We start from the raw sequence: 20998 nt of genomic DNA, 5'->3' as shown, positions 1-20998 counted from the left end.
GGAACAGGACATGAACATGGGTACTTAAATCTTAATGATGTTCTCAAACATTCCCCTTCATGCCCAACTCTTTCTGAATATGAGACACTGTGACAGGCTAGTGTGAACCTGATGGCTCCAGAGAGCTGAGCTACAACCCGCTCTGCTGCTCACCATTCAAAGGTTTACATTTGCTAATTCAATTCCGGAGATCAGAGTTCCTCCATCGCAGCAGCATTACCATTTTCATGTCAGGTTGGTCAAAACATCATCGTGGAGTGGTTGTGTAGAATGAGAAGTGTTTGGAAGACTTAGCTTTTTAGCAATTACTACCTATGGGTTATCTGTACCATTCTGGCAACTGAATGAAACAGATGGCAGCTTTCTAACTGTGTGGAGCAGAGGACAGCGAGCATTAGGCTGGCGGAGACTCGCTGGAGATTAGTTCACAGGAAGAAAAGAAATGGCATATTAGCACACAAAGAGCTCGTCAGGACATGGTTTTTTTTTTTTTTTTTTTTTTTTTTCTCCTTGAAAGAAACCAGAAACAATGGCATATATTCTCTTTTCTTCTTTGGCATCCAAAGCACAGAGTATATTTTGTTCGGTCCTCTTGGTTACTCTACTAATTCATGAATACATTTGCATACTATGCTTTGCATGGGTACGTTTTTCAAATAGCTTTGCTGATATATGATTCATTTAATAGATGACTGAATCACCAAGTGTACACGATCACACGATGTTAATATATTCTCACGGCAATGCGTCAGTCAGCAGTCAAGTTTATTCTTTTCATTACCCCCCAAAGAGAATCTCTGTCTCTTTCTCTCCTGCCTGCTCCACTTCCTTTGTCCTAGCAATCTACTAATCTTTTTTGACTATAGATTTGCTTATTCTGCATATTTCGTAGACATATAGTCATACACTATTTGATCCTTTGGTTTCTTCCAGTTCGAAACTCTTCCGGGCTCAACCATCTCACAGTATATATTTGTGTTTCTTCCTTACTGCCAGGCAGTACTCTGTTTCATCTCACTGTATTTGTCAATTGATGGACTTTTGTGATGTTCTCATCTTATTAGTAATAATAATGCCACTGTGAATTTTTGCATGTAAGTTTTATCTGGGCATCTGTTTAATTTCTCTAAAACAGACACCTAGGAGTGAATCTGCCAGATAATATTGTAAACAGAGGTTTAAGAATTTGAAAAACTGCCAAACTGTTTTCCAAGCGAGTTGTAGCATTTTAAAATGACACTAGCAATATGATCTTTCTGATTTTTCCTTTTCATCCACTTGCTGTTTTATGTCGATTATAGCAGTCCTACTAGAGATGAGGAGACACCTTGTCTCTGTTTACGTTCCATTTCTCTGGAGGCTAATAATGTGGATCATCTTTACATGTGCTCATTAGCCATTTGCAAATTTCTTTGTAGTGGTGTCTATAGTTTATATATTCTATGTCCAATTCTAGGTACTGTGTGGTCCTTTTAGTATTAGTCATTGTTCTGTTTTCCACATATGTCCTTTACAAGATATGTGTTCTCTCCCATTCTGTTTGCCTTTTCACCTCACAACTAAGAGGGATTCTGGTGCCAGGTGGTGTCGGTGCACGACTTTAATCCCAGCTCTCAGGAGGCAGAGGCCAGCCTGGTCTACAGAGCAAGTTCCAGAACAGGCTCCAAAGCTACACAGAGAAACTCTGTCTTGAAAAAACAAACAAACAAACAAAAATTAAAAAACAAACAAACAAAAAGAATAATTCTGAAGTGAAGAAAAGGTTCAGTGTATCACAACTTGTGAAGACAACAGTGTCAGATGTGACTCTTAAAGGCCTGGTCTGCCTTTAACTGTCTTGGCATTGGTAACTCCTTTTTGGTTTGTTTGGTCAACTGTCCCCTATCCAGTTTCACTTTATGTTGTTTAGGGGGAACTGATTGTTTTATCCAAGATCTGAAGAGTGAGAAGCAGGATTGGCCAATTAGAACCTCTGCATTAAGTCAAGAAGGAAAAAAAAAAATCACAACACTTATGAGACAGAGGGAATAAACAAATGATGGTTAGATATAAAGTTGGTGACTGTTAATTAGAATGTTAATGTCCTCCCTGTGACAAATACATGAGAGAAATCATGTAAAGGAAGGAAGGTTTATCCCTGCAGTTTTGTTGGTTGTTTTAACCATTGGATTATTTGTTCTTTTGCATCTGTTTGTGTTAAGGACTTGCTATTTTACTGTGTTGAATACGGTGGATTCTTAGCTCTCCTTTGTCTATTCCTCTCATGAAATCAGCACATTTGTCTTACTCAGGCATGCAACAATGGCGGTGATTTCTGCTGCTCTGCCAATGAGGACCTAGTTTTTTATTTACTCTCCTAATGGAAGGAGAAATCTCAACAGCTTTCACTTGACTTTTCCTACCCCAGTGACCCTTAATCTACACATGAGAGACAATATGACTGACGACACATGCACTTTCTAAGTGTGTCTAACAATTATAAATTCTGGAACTCCTTGGGTGGGTCCAGGGCAGGTAACAAGTTTTGAGTTAATGATTGTGGTGATTGTATCCAGTCTAGAAAATTCTGCAGCCTCACCCCATCTTCTGGTTCTTAATAAACATTTCCTGACCCCTCTTCTGTAATGTTCCCCGAGCCTTGTGGGGGTGGGGGTGGGGGTAATAATGTCTTGTTTAGAGCTGGGCTCACAACTGTCATGGCTGCATCTTAGGCAGGCATGAGTCTCTTGTGTTCATCATCACTCATCGCAGAGAGAGGCTGCTGTGATTATAGCTGGGAACCTTATTGTTTATGTGTGTGAGCACAGACACGTGAAAGTGTCTGGTATTGCATAATTGCTGGTATGGCAATTTAGGGAACCATCAATAAGCTCTCCTTGTGGGACTACTGCCCAGGTCTAGGAAGTTAGGAGCTTACAGTACCTCAACACCCTCCCCCATCTCTGTGGAAGAGGGCTAGGGCTTTCTGATAGTTCTGGATGGGTGTAACCAATCCTTCTTCCCTCCATTTATGTCTAAATTAAAAATTCTTAGTATAAGTTAGTATAATAAAATGACTATTTTAAAACATTTTGAAGATTTTAAGCTTTTCATTCTACCTACTTATGAAAAATTATTATTAATCCTGTCAAATCATAACATCTATGTAAAATTGTTTTACATAGATCCAGACATATAATATTCCTAATTGAATTGAATAATCTGGATACTTCAACAGGATACCCAGTCTTAGAACATTACTTAGGAATTATTGCCATTGAGGGGCAGTATTCAGATCAGCTATTAAAAACAAAAATCAACATCTTAATGAGCACATGGGCTGAAAAATGGCAGGTTTCCCTCAGGACAATAAATAAACAAGATTTAAGAAATGACTTCCAGCTAAGAATCATGTAGTTTGTAATACAGGCAATAGATCCAGATTCTCAAAATATAGATTCCTTCCATGCTCTATGCTTTATTATAGCAGAATATCAATATTAAAACAGCCTGGGAAATCAACATGACAGTTTTCTGGAGAAGACAGTACATAATGACAGCTGAGCAGCATGTCCCTAGAAAACCTAGGTACACTGGAGGGCATCAGTAGAACCCAGCCAAATACTCTGTGGGAAAAATGACTTGGCACTATCGGGTGAGTGTAACTATATGGAAAATCAGGTTGTAAGGACCTTTGCTGTATTACTGGGCAATGTAGAAGACCATTAGGGTGCCTGTAGTTTCAGGAACAGCAATGTAACAATGTAACAAATTCAGCCACCCTACATCCCACTTTATTTAGCCATGAAAAGTGCTGAAAATGAGTTAGTGACATATAAATAATACAAGACATATATTAGAAAAATGGAAGGTGTATAAGCATGATTTCCAATCCATTGAGAGCATTTTATTGTGTAATTTAGAGATAGAAATTCAAACAATGAATGTGGAAGGTTTCTCAAAGTGTCCAAGGAACTACTTTTGTCTTAAGCCTTTTAGAACTTGTTTTAAACTTTTATTGCCATATATTTACTGTACAAAATAATGGGGTTAAGTTTATCCCCCTTTTCCCTTGACTTTTACAAAGTACATTACTCTGTTCTTTTTGCAGGTATGGAGGTTAGAAGACAACTTTTGGGAGTCAGTTCTCTCCTTCCACCATGTGGTCACAGGGATCTGACTTAATCATTAAACTAAGCAGTAAGCATCTTTACCCAGTGAGCCATTAGGACTGATTTTTAAATTATAGACACATGGTACTGGGGAAATGGCGCAGCAACATACCTGCCACACTAGCATGAGGAGCTGCGTTCAGATCCCAGGACTCATTCAAAAAGCCCCGGTTCAGCAGTGCATGCTGGCAATCCCGGCACCAGAGAGATAGAATCCCTGGGGCTTAATGGCCAACCAGTATCACTTATCTGGCAAGTTCAGTGACAGACCCTGGCACCAAAAATAAAGGTAGAGTGTGAGAGAGGATGACACCTCATGTTGACCTCTGGTCTCTTCACATACCTACATATAGTCACACACACACACACACACACACACACACACACACACAGAGAGAGAGACATGCACATAAGCAAACACACACTAATGCACACACTATGCACATACATACCACTTGGGAGGTGGGAGTAGAAAAACAGGAGACAATAATTTTATAATAAAAAAGCACCTCTCAAAGCAACTGAAGATGAATGCTGATAAAGAAACCCAACCATCTTTAATTTTAGGCAAAAGAATATGTGACAGTATTAATTTACAAAACTAAGTTTAGTCCTTTGCTGTAAACACTTTGACAGTTTTAGAAGTCCATTAGTTTTCCCATCGCCTTCCAGAATATCCACAGCACGCATCATCCTTCCACACCCTGCTGCTCGGATAGGACTTTTGGGGTCGATCTGTTCCGGATTCTTTTCCTTCTCCTCTTCTTTTCTGAAGCAGGCGACTTTGTGTCCTGTGCTTTCTTCTTCTTCTTCAAGCAGCTGAGAGGATTGGGTCCGCCCACCTTCTTTCTTCTTCTCCTCCGTTCAGGGTTCCTCACCAGGCCTTGCTCCTCCTTTAGCTGCTTGATACTCTGTTTCTCGTGTACAGAGACCAGCTGGCCTGACTCCACCGCCTTCACGAAGGCCACTGTTCTGGGAGAAGGCTTGTCCAAGACTATAGTGTTCTGAATAATGAACATCAGGGGAATTCCTGGACTCTTCTTTACTTTCACAGATAAATTCTGATCCTATTAAAAAGAAAATGGATTTAGTTTCCCAATCCAGTTTACAAGAGTTTAAATAAAGCTATATGGAAAAAAAGAGACTGGATTTTATTTCTCAGATCAATATGTTTTATTAATCAAAGCTTATCTTATAATAGAAGACAAGAAACATAAAAACTATGCTAAAGAAAGGTAGGTAACAGCAGTCTAGGCTAGACTGGTCAATACTCAGGGGCCATGAACTATCAACTAATGTAAAAGTAAATGCATTAGGGAGTTTCTCGTTTCTATGCTAAAATATTCTCTCGAAACATCAACATGGGAAGAGGTTGAAGTGGAGCAGTGAGCTGACTCAGAAATTGTTCTGAAAGTATAGTTGAGCAGATCGGCATGTGAGTGTTTTAATGTCAACCCTGACAGTCTCGCCTTTTGCCTCCCAGCCTTCAACATTCCACGTGTTGCTGGTCTTTTTCTTTTAAGGTTTATTTCTTTTTATGTGTATAGATGTTTAGCTGCGTATACATCTGTGCACCTCATGCACGGCCTTGGAGGCCAAAAGAGGGTGCTGGGAATTGAACCCCAGGCCTCTAAAAGAAAAGCCAGTGCTCTTGACTACTGAGCCACCTCTCCATCCCCCTGAAGCTGGTCTTAAAGGATATGCACCATGACTTTTTGAGAAATAGTATGAATTCTAAACATGAACAACAGTTAGGAACACAGACTGCGGAGACTGTGCCCTACTTCTTCCCCACCTGAAGAAGCCGGCGGCCATCAGCACACTACTATAACAATTCCTTATCCTCCACAAGGAAACTTCTGGAAGGAGAAACTGCATGTACTTAAGCTTTTCTCCTTATATGTTCAAGTAACTGCTTTTATTGGTTCCATTTAAAAGTCTGCATTTTTAAAATCCAAACATGAAAGTGGATTATAGCTAAGTGATAGAATCCTTGTCTAACACATCACAATAAGCAAGTAAATAAAATTCCAACACTACATTATCTCTTCCACTTATTTTTTTTCTGATTATAAATAGCTCCACATGAAGCATACATAGAAATGGTTAGAACTACAGTTTTAAAAGTAACATCACCTGTGTTGCCACAAAATAATGATGAGGATTTCCCTCCTCCACCATGGACAGGAGACATTCTGATCCACTCACTGCACTCTTGAAATGACGACAATTTCGAACCTGGCATTTCTGTGCGATCAGTTTTGCTCCATATAATTCCTTCCCCAGTGTTTCTAACTCCTTTAACACACATCTGGTGGGGAAAAAAGTCATGAGAAGCTCACCATCACAATGCATTCCTTTCGTTTATACAAAGCAAGCAGGAACACAATACTCAAGTTTTAAAAATGTAAAACTATACCACCAAAATTTGAATTTATAGTATGGTTGCCGTTTTCTTCTCAAATGAAGAATTGAAAAATACATATTCCAAGCGGAAAGAGTACCAATGCCAGAATATACTGAGCACTTGCGTGTACAGGAAGCATGGAGAGTGCTCTTCACATATGTTATTGCTTAACGTCAAATGACTCCTGAAGCTAGGTGATAAATTGAATTAATTTCTAGCTTATCCTCAAATCTATACCTCTTACAGAGGTGCCAGAGAGTGAACCTTCCAGGTGCTTGCAGAGGACTCCAGGTTGCTGTTACAACTTCAAAATATGCTAACACAGAATCCAAAGCAACTTGTGTATCTTGTTTGAATCCTGATTTTTAAAAAGGTTCTTCATAATCGTAAGAGCCAGAGGAGTTGAGGGCACCGGGAGAACACAGCCCACAGCATCAACGAAGCAGAGCTCATAGGGGCTCACAGAGACTAAACAGCAGTCACAGAGCCTGCAAGGGTCTGCGCTAGGTCTGCACATACGTTACGGCTGTTAGCTTGGTGTTTTTGTGACATTCTAACAGTGGGAGTGGAGGTATCTCTAACTCATGGTATGCCTTTCCTCCTACTGGCTTGCCTCACCCAGCCCTGATATGAGGGTTTGTGCCTAGATTTAACTGTATCTTGTTATGCCGTGTTTGGTTCATAGACCTTGGAGGCCTGCTCTTTTCTGAAGGGAAACAGAGGAGGAGCGGATCTAGGGGACAGGGGTAGTTTAGGGAGAACTGGGAGGAGTGGAGGGAGGGGAAACTGCAGTTAGGATTATTATATGAGAGAAGAATAAAATGAAAACAGCTGACAAACAGCAAAGAATGAGAGGAGATGCTCCAACTCTGGAGTAAGAAGGTAGGGAAAAGATGGGGTCAACAAGAATGAGCATTCTGGTACGGGCACATGCTGGGTATTAATGTTTTGCTGCATCATTCTACTTTTGTGTTGTTTTAAAAATGTGTAATAGCTAGCTGGTGGTGGCACAACCTTTCATCCCAGCACTTTGAAGGCAGAGGCAGATGGATCTCTAAGTTGGAGGCCAGCCTGGTCTACAGAGCAAGCTCTGGGATGGTCAGGGATACATAGAAAAAACCCATTCAGGAAAGAAAGAAAGGAATGAAAGAAAAGAAAAGAGAAAGAGAAAGATAGATAAAATGATTCCCAAAGTTAAGTTCTTCCTCTCCAGACAGGGTTTCTATGAGTGCTGGGATTAAAGGTGTGCACCGCCACTGCCTGGCAATGTTTTTTTTTTTTTGTTTTAAACAGGCTCTTGCTCTGTATATAACCCAGGCTGGCTTCGAACTCATGGTAATCTCCCTGACTCAGCTTCCTGGAGTGTTCATATTACAAGTGTAACCTACCTTGACTGACTCAGAAGTTCAATTCTTTTTTTTGTTTTTTTTTTTGAGAGGGTTTTTCTCTGAAACAGCCCTGGGTGTCCTAGAACTCACTCTGTAGACCAAGCCGGTCTCAGAACTCACAGAGATCCGTCTAGCTCTGCCTTCCGAGTGCTGGGATTAAAGTTGTGTGCCGCCACCACCGCTGGGCACCACTAAATTTTTTTTTTTTTTTTTTTTTGTTTTTCGAGACAGGGTTTCTCTGTGTAGCTTTGTGCCTTTCCAGGATCTCGCTCTGGAGACCAGGCTGGCCTCGAACTCACAAAGATCTGCCTGCCTCTGCCTCCTGAGTGCTGGGATTAAAGGCGTGTGCCACCTTTTTAAGAGTTGTTCATGGTCTAGTTTCAGTTCCCCCTTTCCTTACTTTCATGTCCCACAATATTAGATACAACCTCTTCTTCAGGCATCAACCAACTGCATTTGTTCAAAAGTTCTCTCAAACGGCAGCGTCACCATTTCTATATATTCAGAACAGACTTTCCCTCCTCAGGTCAGAACAAGCTTCAGGTCTCAAACATCGACTCTACCAAACCTTTTTAAATGACACCCCCACCCTCCTGCTGGTTCCTGCTCCCACAGTGTTCTACCCCAAGTGTGTGCTCACTTACATGGAGTGAGGATGCACAGGCGTGGGATGAAAACAACCACTCAGAGTTGACTATACACTTTACAGCCCATGAAGGCTGGGCCTTTGTCCTGCCCACTACGTGTCCTCAGAGTCTGGAACAGTGCTTGACATTTGGTTGGGACTTATAAATGGCCTTGGGCAAAAGTTTCACTCTCTAGTCTTGACTTCTTTTCCTAGGAATTGAAGAGGATGATACCTCACTGGCAGTTGGAAGGCTTGAAAACCTTTGGGTTAAACTTAAAGGTACCAACCACCATGGGGTGGGGGGTAGCTTTTGTATGCTGAAAATGTCCTATGTACACTATACCTCATCTGACTTTACATCAACTTTTAAAAAGTTATTCTGCCGGGCGGCGGTGGCGCACGCCTTTAATCCCAGCACTCGGGAGGCAGAGACAGGCGGATCTCTGTGAGTTCTGAGACCAGCTTGGTCTCCAGAGCGAGATCCTGGAAAGGCACAAAGCTACACAGAGAAACCCTGTCTCGAAACAAACAAACAAAAAGCAAAACAGCCGTTCTGATTTCGCGGGGATAATGGGGAATATTCGCGGGGCACAGTACCATGCGCCTGACCTATCCGCCAGCGACCGTGGGCGGTAACAGACTTCTCCTGGCCACACCCGCGACCCCGCCCCGCAAGCCCACCTCGTGGTGCACAGCTGGGTCTCCCCCATGAGGTAGCGGGGCAGCTGTTCCCGCAGCTGGATGCGACCCCGCAGCGCCGCCTGGCAGAAAGTGCCATCCAGAAGGATCTGGTAGGGCTCGCGGACTCCGAAGTTGTTACGGAAGAAGCCCAGATGCTTCTTGGCGTGTTTCTGCCTGGTGATCTTCATGCCTGCTTAAGCCACCGGACCCGGGACCCGGCGGCGCCCAGCCTCGCTTCCGCACTCCTAGAAGCCCGTTTCCTCCCGGAAGCGAAGCGCCTTCGGCCCGGAAGCACACGCCCCGCCTCTCCGGCTTATGTCACTCAGAGCAGCGCCCCCTCCCACCTCCCAGCTCCAGCCCTAGGGGGCGGGGCTTCCGCCTGTGCCCAGAAGCCCCTAAAAGAGAGCTCGCAATTTGCCCACGTTGGCACATTCGCGACCGTGAGCTGGAATGAAAGTGTTCTTGCTTTGTGTAGATTGTTGCCTGGCACTTAGGAAGTCTCTAAAACACTAGTAATAGGAAAATAACCAGTGATGACACCACTGACCCAGGCACCCTGTAATCTGCCCTTTATCGTGTATCATCCCCATAAATGATTTTTAATTTCCAAGTGAGGGAAGGGAGCCAGTGTTGGGCAGCCTTAACTTGGGAAGTTTTGCTGGCTGCTAGTCTTTAAGGAAGCAAAGCACTTTTGCTAAGGGCACGTGGTTCTTCAGCGTCTGGAAGTCACACTGACTGCCTGATGTTCCCATGCATTTTACCACACCCCTCTCGGAATCGACCCCTTCAAGGAGCCACGTGTCATGGAAAAATGTTACCCAACTCGAGGTCACAGTCTTGGTCCCCATAAACCTGTTCTGGAGAACCCAGTTAAAACAGCCAAATTAACAGTGGAAAGATTTGCTTAATGTGGCCAATTGGAGAACAGGGCCAAAGGGGGCCAGTGAGCACCACAATGCAGTCAATCTCTGAGATCCTGAAATGAAATTCAAGTTTACATAGGTAGCCATGGAGATGAATATCTACAGTGATTCTCAACCTTCCTAATGATGTGACCCTTCAATACAATTCCTCATGTTGTGACCCCAACCATAAAATTATTTTCATTGCTACTTCATAACTATAATTTTACAACTTTTATGAATCTGATATGCAGGATATCTGATATGTGACCCCTGTGAAGGGTCATTAGACCCTCAGGAGTCAGCCAACAGGTTGAGAACCACCAAATTTTCACCAATCTCAGTTAACAGTAGGTTATTGCCCACTATTGACCCCTCATTTTCTGGGCTGTAGGCCAGTCTTGCAAGGTGTTCTAACAAGGTGTTAGGACTACAAAATCTCTTTCCCAGAAGACAAAGGTTCTGAGCTTTTTTCTTCTCCCAGCATGAGATTCCCCAGGGAAATTCCCATTTCTTGGGGTCAGTTGTTTCAATCGAGGGACACAAAAGAATATCTTATTTCTGTCAGGTCAGTTACAGAACCACTATTTGTATCTCCACATCGTAAAGTCCATCCTAAATGACTCAGTGTTTTAGAAAAATTCCCAGGTTTCGTTTCCCTGATGTCTGTTGAGTTGGAGGCCTAATCCTACCACTAACCTGGATCATTTGAGCTGGGGACTCTCCAGGACAGCTGTGCCTAGCTTCCTCTTCAAATCAATTGGAAGGTTGATTCAATTTTATAGATGTTTTTCTGTCCACAGTTTCTGACATAAGAAAAATACATACTGGGTTAAAAATAGGAAGACACACACCTAATTTAAATAATTTCGAAGTTACTTAGTCAATTTGGTTAAATGAAGAAAATGAACCAGAAGTTTTCAAGTTTGATTAACCACATAAGGGTATCTATTTTAAGGTAAAATCATCAAAGAATGGAGAGTATGGATTTTGCATTTTTGTCTCTGCCTGGAATCTGTCCCAGATCTAGTTTTGGACAAAGTTTGAAAGAACCCGCTTTTAAATGACTTATAATGTGATTGAAATGTATTGCTTGCATTTGGCATTTATTTCAGTTTATAGGTTTATGGAATTGGATCTAAGGTATTCTGAAAAGTTAGCCCTGACCTGAATCCCAACACTCCCCTGAGAAGGCTGCTTTCACTTAACTGAAAATACAATTAGGAATTTGAAATCATGAGAAACTGTAGTAGGGTTGGATTTGTGGTTCGTAAGCATAATTGCTCACTATTTTCTACTTTAATCTTTCCTTTGTCCCTGAATGCACACTTCTTGTCCTGAATGTACTCTCATCACAAAGAAATATCACCCCAGACTCATCATACAATAAAAGCTTTAAAAAGTAGGCTCACATCTTCAATCTACATCTAACTTCTAGACACCTTTTAGTTCTAAAAAGATGTGCAACACCAGAAAGGACTTGAATCATATTCTAGGGATGTTGTTGTTTTTAATTTACTGAACTACAGCATAGTCTTTTTCAAGTTCTGTGTTTGACTGCCAATTTGCACTATCCTTCTTAGAAAGTACAAAAGCACTGTATAACACTTATTATCAAGTTTGAGATCATTTTCTATTAATTTTTTTTAAACATGATCCCTAGGTATGCAGAAAATGCCTTAGTGTGCTTGCTTAAGATAGCCATTTCTGGTTCAGACCTAGTTTTGCTAGAGAGAGATTCTACAGTAGCTTTAAGTTCTTAGACTCTTCCAGGGGGTACCTGAAATGTGGATAGTAGTGAATTTTATATAGACTGTCTTTTCCAATAGATACAGGCCTACGATAAACTTTAACTCATAAATCAGTCACAGTAGGGAACTATCAACAATAATAAGATTGAGCAGTTTAAAAAAAACTTACGTGAAATTCTCTTGTCTACGTCTCTTTCAAAGATCTGACTTCTGGTTTCAACTTCTACCCACCTACTAAGTAACTAACAGGCTGGTAGTATAGATAGTATTCAGATAGAAAGGCACATTTGTTATAAAAATTTCTCCAAGTCATTGCTATGCTCATTAGTGTTCCTGACTGACCTTTTGCAGTAAAACAGTACTGTTTATCCAATATGATATTTCCACTAGGCGGTCTACCTAAAACATTTTTGCCCAAATGCCAAATGGCCTAGTTTTAATGGCAAGTCAATATTTGGTTACAGCCAAGGCAGAAGCTAAATATTGCCATTATTCAATAAACTATTGAGGTATAAGTCTAAATTTTAAAAAAATGAATTAATTCTTTTAAAAAATATTGTGATACCATTTTAAAAGCTACAGTAGTCTTTGAAAATATGATCTTACAGTGGAAAGCACAATAATACCTTAACATTGCTACCTGTTAGCTTTGTCTTGGGTTGCTGCACTGTGTACTTCCTGTGCCAGACATTCACATTCAGCTAAGGTGGGTGGAAAATCACTTTTTTTTACTTTTAAAATACTCTTTATATTCATTATTGTGCCTGGATCAAATATAATTTGTAAAATGACGTTATCGTACGTGGTCTTGGAGGGTTTTTTTTCTTCATGAAAGTTTGATGAAGCCAAGGTGACATGAGAATGATTTATTCTTGGAAGGTGTGACTAATACCCAAATAGGACTATTTCATGAAAGATTCATGGTCTAAATGGAATTAAATAGGTAAACATTAAGTTCAGTTCAGAAAGGTTATTCTGTTTCACTCATGAATGCTAGTATAATTTTATTTAATTTCATGGACATCAAGGGATGCATGTAACATATCTATTGTGATGTTATCTTCCTTGTATTCATATTTAAATATTTATAAACATTTGTTAACATGGCATTAACTCAACAAGAATATTACTTTCCTCCGAAATTATGCAGCTAACATTCTAAGCAAATATTTTAGGTAAATAAATTGCATTTTAGGACAAAGTTAGGTAAACTGCTACATAGTGAGGTCCTGTTAGGCTCTTCACTGGATAGAGAGATAGAGTTATACAGATATATTTTGTTCTGTAGGACAGAACCATGTGAACTCCCTGACTCTGGAATCTCCTACCTGTCTGAAGGTGTTATTAAGATTAAATATAAAGGTAACACATTAAAAATACTTTGAAGTTTCAAATTACAAAATCCCCCATGTCAATTATATAACAAATGGAACAATGAATACAAGATGTTAATGCCTGTTGTGTGGCAGAACGTTTCCTGGGGAGACACAATGCACCTGTCTACTCACCCCAGATAGGGAACCCACGGCAGACCAAAGGACAGATACCACCAAACTTGGTGACCCAATGAGGTTTTTTTTTTCCTTTTGTTTTCGTTTTCTTGCAGTTACTTACAGGAATACAGGTGAGAGGTCACTTCCAGGGGCAGAAATGACTCAGAGACAGCTGTGTCACCGAAGCCCACTCCAGTGTGGGTGACAAGGCATGAAAGCTGGGGACCTGGAGCACGTCACACAGCCTGCAGGCATCTTAAACAGGTTGGAAAGTGTCCTTTCCCGGTGCCTCATTTGGTCTAAATTTCTTATCTGAGAGTCTTTTTAATAGCTGGACTCTGTTTGCTCTGGCAGGGAAGAATGGTGAATCTGGTCAGTTTCAGGGAGTTCTAGAAGCTACCACCACTACTACTTGGTTGTTTAACCTCCCTGCCTAAGGAGCTCCCCTGCAGTGTAGACTGTTTTCATTCTTACTTCCAAACGAGACTTCCAAGGATTAGTCATCAGATGACTCTTGTCTGATGACTATAAAATTAGACTAGAAAGTTTATTTGAACAAGATCATCCACAGTTGCTGCCCACTTGACTAAACTGAACAAAGTTCAGTTTTCCACTATGGTTTGGACTGTGCTTGCCATTGGAGTTTCTACAGAACTTTAATTTTACTCTATAAAGGTGTATGTATGGGGGAAACTAGTAGAGAGGACTGAAAGGCTCAGCAGTAGCAACCATTTTCAATTTTTTTCCTGGTAAAAATGAAGCAGCTGCAATAAGAAAAATGTTTTGCTTTGATGGAAACACGTTGCCATTTGAAGTTTAATTACATCATAACTGAACTGGGTTGCAAAGTTCACACCGTAAGGGAGCTATCATTTTAACCCACCAAAGTATTTTAGGGATTAATGAGCCCTTATGAAATTACTCTAGGTAAGCAAATATTAGTGCTGTTCCTTAAATGAGCTTAAAGATTCAAAGTTATCTCAGATTACAGCTTTAAAAGGGTTTTCTAACACCACTATTTATTTACGTAGAGCAAGATGTTGAAGACAACCTTTCACTTACAGTTCCATGTATATTTTTAAGCAGCAGGAGGACTTTGGGGTAGAAACTGAACTCCTGGAGGCAAGAAAATAAATGTGCTTTATTAGTCCAGTAGAATATTATTACAAAGTCTGGTAATTATAATTGAATTACACCACTATGAGGTATTAATTACATGATATTATACAAAATAAATTCACTCTTAGAATCTTTGAAATTTTCTCAGTGCTAGCTCAATTTGTTTTAATACTAGTCAGTAAGTAATAAATCAACACACTGGGAAAGAAAGGTCAAATGTCATTTTCGAAATTATTATTTTAGCACACTTATAGAAAATGGCCACATGCTGAGTCTCAGGGAAGTGAATATTGTTTTCTTTTTAATGGTTCTTGCTTAACCCCCCTATTGCTCTTTCTATAGCATTGAAAAACATCACTTAACTTTTCCAAGCTTACGCTCCTGTTACACATAGGACCAAAAAAAAAAAAAAAGACAAAAAAGGTGTGTGGGTTCGACTGATACCCAGCAGAGCGAAGGGGAAACGTTTCCTGTGACGGGTGTTGTGGTTTGAATATGAAGTGTTCCCATGGGCTGCGGTGACTACTTAGTCTGCGGCAGGTGGTGTGGTTTTTGGAAGGCTCTGGAACCTCTAGATGATGCAACTGAAGGAAATGGGTCATCAGTGGTGGGCTGTGAGGCTTTTTAGTCTGGCCTTGTCAACTTCTGTCCCACCGAGGTGTAAGGAGCTGAAGAATCCCAGACCATACTGCCACCGTCATGGAACTGTCTGTCACCCTGCCTTCTATGACAGGGTGAGCTGTGTTCTCTCAGACTATGAGTCAAAATCAGTTCTTCCTCCCTTCAGTTGCCTCTTATTTTTAAAAAGCCTTTTGGAGGGACATTTATGCTTTTACGTTTCTAAAGATATTTTAAGGGGCTAGGATTGTGTGCGTTGTTGTTTCTTTCTCTCTCTTTCTTTTTCTTTTTCTTTTTTTCTTTTCTTTTTTTTTTTTTTTTTTTTTTTTTTTTGAGCTAGAGTCTCACTGTGTAGCTTTGGCTGACCTGTAACTCATGCTATGTAGATCAAGCTAGCCTTGAACTCACTGAGATCTTCCTGCCTCTGCCTCTTGAGTGATGGGACCAAAGGTGCGCACCACGGCACCCAGCTTATTTCTTCCTCTGAAATTGACTATTTGAGGTATTTTGGAAAACTGACTGGTTTCTGGCCAACACAGTACCTTCTGACTTTGTTACTCTGTTCTCCCTGTCCTAGACTTAGCTCGTGAATTATGATGGCCTTGTATTATTTTCTTGCGGAGGAGGGGTTAGCAGTTCTTAACCTTTCCTCCCGTTTCCAAGAAGAGAGAGTTTCTGATCGTTCTTATGAGTAGTGTTGCAAGGCTGAGAAGCTACATCCTCCTTTACTCTTGTTACTTGTGACTCCCTGAGAGAATGGCTTAGCTAATGTTTCAGTAGATGAAAAATCATTGCAAAAAAAAAACCGGTCCTTTTCTAGGGAATAAATGAAGATTATAAACTTTTGCTTTTTCCCCCTTCACCTCAAAGAATAAACATTTAAAAAGCCAGAGAGCCAGACAGTGGTGACACTCGCCTTTAATTCCCTACTCGGGAGGCAGAGCCAGGTGGATCTCTGTGAGTTTGAGGCTCCAAAGCTCCAAGAGAAATCCTGTGTTGAAGAAAAAAAAAAAAAGGCAGACAAGAGATATTTGTGCCTTTCCGCTCCTACGGCACAATCTGCACCGTCAAGAAAATAATATAAACCCCAACATAAATCCTGTTAACCCCCCAACATAAATCCTGTTAAACATTTCATTGTTAGAAACACTGCTCCTTCACCTTAGGTTGTAATTGGTGGTACAGAACACACTCCACCTGAGGACTGACATTCATGTCTCCTGGAGGGGTAAGAGATGGAGTGTGCGATCACAGTGTGCCCAGTTCCATCACACCAAGGTGCCCAGTTCCATCACACCAAGGTGGCCAGCTCCATCACACCAAGGTGGCCAGCTCCATCACACCAAGGTGGCCAGCTCCATCACACCATGCCCAGTTCCATCACACCAAGGCAGGAGCACAGCTAAACAGGTGCGACAGAGGTTGGCCTGGAGCCCCAAGCAGAAACGTTCCCTATCTTTCTCGTTCTGCCCCATCACCAAAGGCTTTGCTTAGAAGCAATCCTGAGGGATGTTCCGAGTGACCTCACCCCTCTGAAAAGCAGTCACAACCAAATAGGAATGAAAACTTAGGTGAAAAGAAACTCCCTCAAGAGGCCTAATTTAACATTGGTGCAGCCATGACAGGCTGCAGACTAACAACACTGGGACTAGGCCTCACCATTACAATAACCAGGAAAAACCACAAACTGTACCCTGCAGGGGACCAATCAGAATTGAGACAGACAAGAATTAGATGCTCCAAAACATTAAGGACAGCTTATATCACTCGTGTATAAGTTGCCAATTTCCTTACAGCAGCGCCAACACCAATCCCTGTTTGAGGAGACTTCCGTTGCCCCACTCCTGCCCAATCAGGAGGTCAACCTCCGTCAGAATCCGGGATTCCCCTAACCCCATCCTTGACTCCTTAAAAACCTGCCATAACTGAGCTCAAGGCTCTCGCTGATCCAGCCGCTGTGTCGGAACAGACGGGAAGCCCAAGCTTGAAACCGCAATAAATGTTCTTTGCTTTTTGCATAAGAACTCGGACTCCTGATGGTCTCTGGGGGACTCATGACCCGGGCATAACACTCCCCAGGGTTAAGTGGCGTGCTGTGATGTTGAAAGTGAAGTTTGGTCTATCTTCAGTGTTTCTAGTCTCTGATTTTATTGGTTTGGAAGGGGTTTCAGTTAAGTCTTAGACAAAAGCAAGTAGCTCTTTATGGCTGGTTTTCGGGCGCAGACTGAATCCTGCAGCCTGGCGCTCACCAGGTTGTGCTTCCCTACTGGTTAGAGCGCTTCTGCAAAACCACTGGGACTTTTTTTTTGTCGTTGTTGTTTTGGTGGTGTTTGTTGTTGCTGTTTTGTTTTGTGTTTCGCTCTTTCACTCAGGTGAAAAGTCAGGCTGTCCAGAGCATCCTGTCCCCAGGCAGGAATCATACATCTGCAGGGGTCCTGAACTGGGTTTGGAGGCTCTCAATCCTGCCCCGACTTCCTGCCTTCCCTTCTTACTTCCCCTCCCCCCATGCGTGTAATTAACTTTGAAATATTTCCAGCAAATAGAGAACTTAAAAAAAAACCAAAAAACAAAAAAAAAAACAAAAAATCCTTGTTCTATGACAGAGAAAAATGAAGAATGTAGAGGAGATACAGGTTGCATTTATGTTAACCAGTAATTGAATACTGGCAAAGAAATCAGTGCCCGCTGTCTTCTAGGGGCATGGAAAATATAATGGAACCATGCTGGTCAACCATCTTTGGAGGATATTCAGTACTCCTGTTTAATTTATCATTTCCCTTCATCAGCATGTTTTAGGTGTATTTCTCCCTTCCCCTCTCCTTCCCTTCCTCCCTCTCTCCCTCCCCACCCCTTGGTTTTTGTTGTTGTTGTTGTTTTGAGACAGGGTTTCTCTGTATAGTTTTGGTGCCTGTCCTGGATCTCACTCTGTAGTCCAGGCTGGCCTCGAACTCACAGAGATTCTCCTGGCTCTGCCTCCCGAGTCCTGGGATTAAAGGTGTGAGCCACAACCACCCTGCTACCCCTTGGTTTTGAAAGGGGTTTTTAGATTATTGATTTTAGATATCTGATTTTTTAACCCAAACATTTAGCTGTAACTTCCCTCTCAGCAGTAATATAGCTATATTCTACAAATGTCAGTATCTTATATATCCTGTATTTACCAAGCACAGTGTGTGTGTGTGTGTGTGTGTGTGTGTGTGTGTGTGTGTGTGTGTGTTTAGGTCAGAGAGAAACCTCAGGTATTGTTCATCAGATGCTATTTGCCTTTTAAAAATAACTTTAAAAGGATGTTCACTTATTTATTGTGTGAGTGTGTATGTCGGTGAGGAGAATGTAAATGCCATGATGCACATATGGAAGTCGGAGGACAGCATGGACTTAGTTCTCTGATTGCATCATGTGGATTTGGGGCATTGAACCCAGGTCGTCAGGCTAAGGAGGTGCCTATGGATCCATCTCACAAGCCTCACCTTTTTTTTTTTTTTTCCTGAGACAGCATGTCTTACTGGCCTGGAACTGGGCATGTAGTCTAGTTTAGTCTGGCTTGTCCGGCAGGCCTCAATGAGCCTTCTGTCTGCCTCCCTAGTGTTAGGTTTACAAATACGCTCCACCGCACCCCACTTTTTACGTGAGTTTGGAGGATCAAGCACATGCCTTCACGCTTGCATAGCAAGTACTTCATGTGCTGAGCTGTCTTTGCAGCCCACCCCCACCCCCCACCCCTAGATACAGTGACAACTATTTCTTCTAATGTTTCCCTAGATACAGTGACAACAACTATTTCTTCTAATGTTTCCCTAGATACAGTGACAACAACTATTTCTTCTAATGTTTCCCTAGATACAGTGGCTCTGCTAGGTTCCTGCAACATTGAGGGTTATTTAAATACTTTGAAGCTTTTTTTTTTTTTTTTTGGTATTGTCTCATGGTCATCCTGACCTGCCTGGAGTCCCCCATCTTGCCTTAGAGTTCTGTATTTCAGACTTGCACAAGTATACCCGATTCTGTTAGCATTTCATATTAATTATCTATGGCACTTTATAACATATTTTGTTGTAAAGCTTATTTGTCCCTTCTTTATATTTTTGCTTTTTTTTTTTTTTGAGACAGGGCTTCTCTGTGTAGCTTTTGGAGCCTATCCTGGAACTCGCTCAGTAGATCAGGCTGGCCTTGAACTCACAGAGATCTGCCTGCCTCTGCTTCCCCAGTGCTGGGATTAAAGGCGTGCGCCGCCACCACCATTGCCCGGCTTGTTCCTTCTCTAGGTGTTATAACTTATTACAGCTTAATTAAGGTAACTGGCTTAAATATTTATAATATACATTTTAACCATAATAGGCAATTTTTAAAAATTTTCCTTTAACCCTTAAAATATTTTAGAAATCTCCAAAGATGAGAAAAGTCTAGTTTTACTTTTCATGTTTTTAATTATCATGCTATTTTTCCTGCATCAAGGTTCAAAATTATTTATTTTCTCTTTTCCTTTTTCTTAAGAGGGAACTTCTATGATCATTCTTCTAAAATTGGTGATTGGGATGGGAGATGGGGTTGAGGGAGGGACTTCGGGGAGAGAAAGCTAAAATTGAGAGACATTTGAGGGGTGATATGGAAACCTACTACAGTGGAAACTTCGTAAAACATATGAAGGCAATCCTAATGAAATCTCCCAACAATGAGGGAGACGGAGCCCCAACGGGCCATCTCTTGTCACCAAATGAAGCTTTCAGTACCAGGATGGAGTTTTTGCTTTGTTGGTCAAAGGGTTCCCATGAAAATCCCCAAATGACCCAGGCTGTTGACAAGACAATAGGTTGCTTTTCACAAACTGACAGCAAGCCCCATTACCAAAGACAGCACCCACACAACTCACTGAACACGGAGGAGTAGAGCTGGTGCCTACATAGAATCTTCACCCCTACATTCTTGTGTCTTTTTTTTTTTGTTTGTTTGTTTGTTTTTTTGTTTTTCGAGACAGGGTTTCTCTGTTTAGCTTTGCTAGCCTTTCCTGGAGCTCACTTGATAGCCCAGGCTCGCCTTGAACTCAAATAGATCCACCTGGCTCTGCCTCCCGAGTGCTGGGATTAAAGGCGTGCGCCACCACCGCCCTGCCCATTCTTGTGTCTTTTATTGGTTAAATTATTAAGGCCACTCCACGTAGTTAAAAGGGTGGTTTATTTTGTGGGGTAACTTACAAGTGAAGGGATAGTTTACAGGGTCTGGAAAAGGCGTGGCGCAGTCCGGCAGTGTTCCCTGGAGAACTCTGCTTGGTCTACCTCCAGCATCCAGGGTCCAGGAACCAAGAGAGGCAGAGCATTCTGGGTCTTCAGGGCCCTCTCTCGGCCCCGCCTTGTAGGCATGACAGTTACCTCAATGGGGGTTGGAACTTCCAGATCAAAGCTGGAATGGCTACCCACTACAGTCTTTGGTACATGAAGGTACTCTGCAGGCTACCAAAAGAGAAATGAAAACACCAACCCAGCCACAAAACCTTTGATCCTTAATATTGTTCTGCCTGCAAATATGCTCAGGTAATGGGGGCACAAGGCTCATGGGAGTAGTCAACCAATGTCTGCTTTGAGTTAAGGCCCACTCCATGAGATGGGACTCATACTTGACCCTGCTTGGGTGACTAAGAACAGAGACTAGATAGCCCCGAGACCTAGGAGAAAACCAAATACTACCGGTCTTAAAAAAAAAAAAAAAAGATGCCGGGTGGTGGTGCATGCCTTTAATCCCAGAACTTGGGAGGCAGAGGCAGGTGGATCTCTGTGAACTCGAGGCCAAGCTTCGTCTACAGAGTGAGTTCCAAGACAGCCAGGGCTGTTACACAGAGAAACTCTGTCTTGAAGAACCAAAACAA

At 41.8% G+C, this 20998-nt stretch overlaps 1 protein-coding gene across 1 annotated transcript; it reads right to left on the bottom strand.

Annotated features, from left to right (window-relative positions):
- Positions 1-4679: 4679 nt before the first annotated feature.
- On the bottom strand, positions 4680-9531 carry Utp23 (UTP23 small subunit processome component). The gene is made up of 3 exons (XM_028867920.2): positions 9256-9531; positions 6288-6462; positions 4680-5218 (listed from the first exon to the last, which is right to left on the bottom strand). The coding sequence occupies exons 1-3, from the start codon at positions 9441-9443 to the stop codon at positions 4841-4843; spliced, it is 741 nt and encodes a 246-aa protein (XP_028723753.1). The 5' UTR covers positions 9444-9531; the 3' UTR covers positions 4680-4840.
- Positions 9532-20998: the final 11467 nt, after the last annotated feature.

The sequence above is a fragment of the Peromyscus leucopus genome, chromosome 20 (genome assembly GCF_004664715.2).
Source record: "Peromyscus leucopus breed LL Stock chromosome 20, UCI_PerLeu_2.1, whole genome shotgun sequence".
NCBI lineage: Eukaryota > Metazoa > Chordata > Mammalia > Rodentia > Cricetidae > Peromyscus > Peromyscus leucopus.
The sequence above is the reverse complement of the archived record's forward strand: the minus strand, read 5'-3'. Positions and strand labels throughout refer to the sequence as shown.

Bases quoted from the DNA above. Each gene is read 5' to 3' on its own strand.
- Utp23 (XM_028867920.2), bottom strand. From the start codon at position 9,443: ATGAAGATCACCAGGCAGAAACACGCCAAGAAGCATCTGGGCTTCTTC. The intron at 6,463-9,255 runs GTGGGCTTGCGG...TTTCCCCACCAG, and splicing joins ACCCAGCTGTGCACCACGAG to ATGTGTGTTAAAGGAGTTAG. The intron at 5,219-6,287 runs GTGATGTTACTT...TCTTTTTAATAG, and splicing joins ATTATTTTGTGGCAACACAG to GATCAGAATTTATCTGTGAA.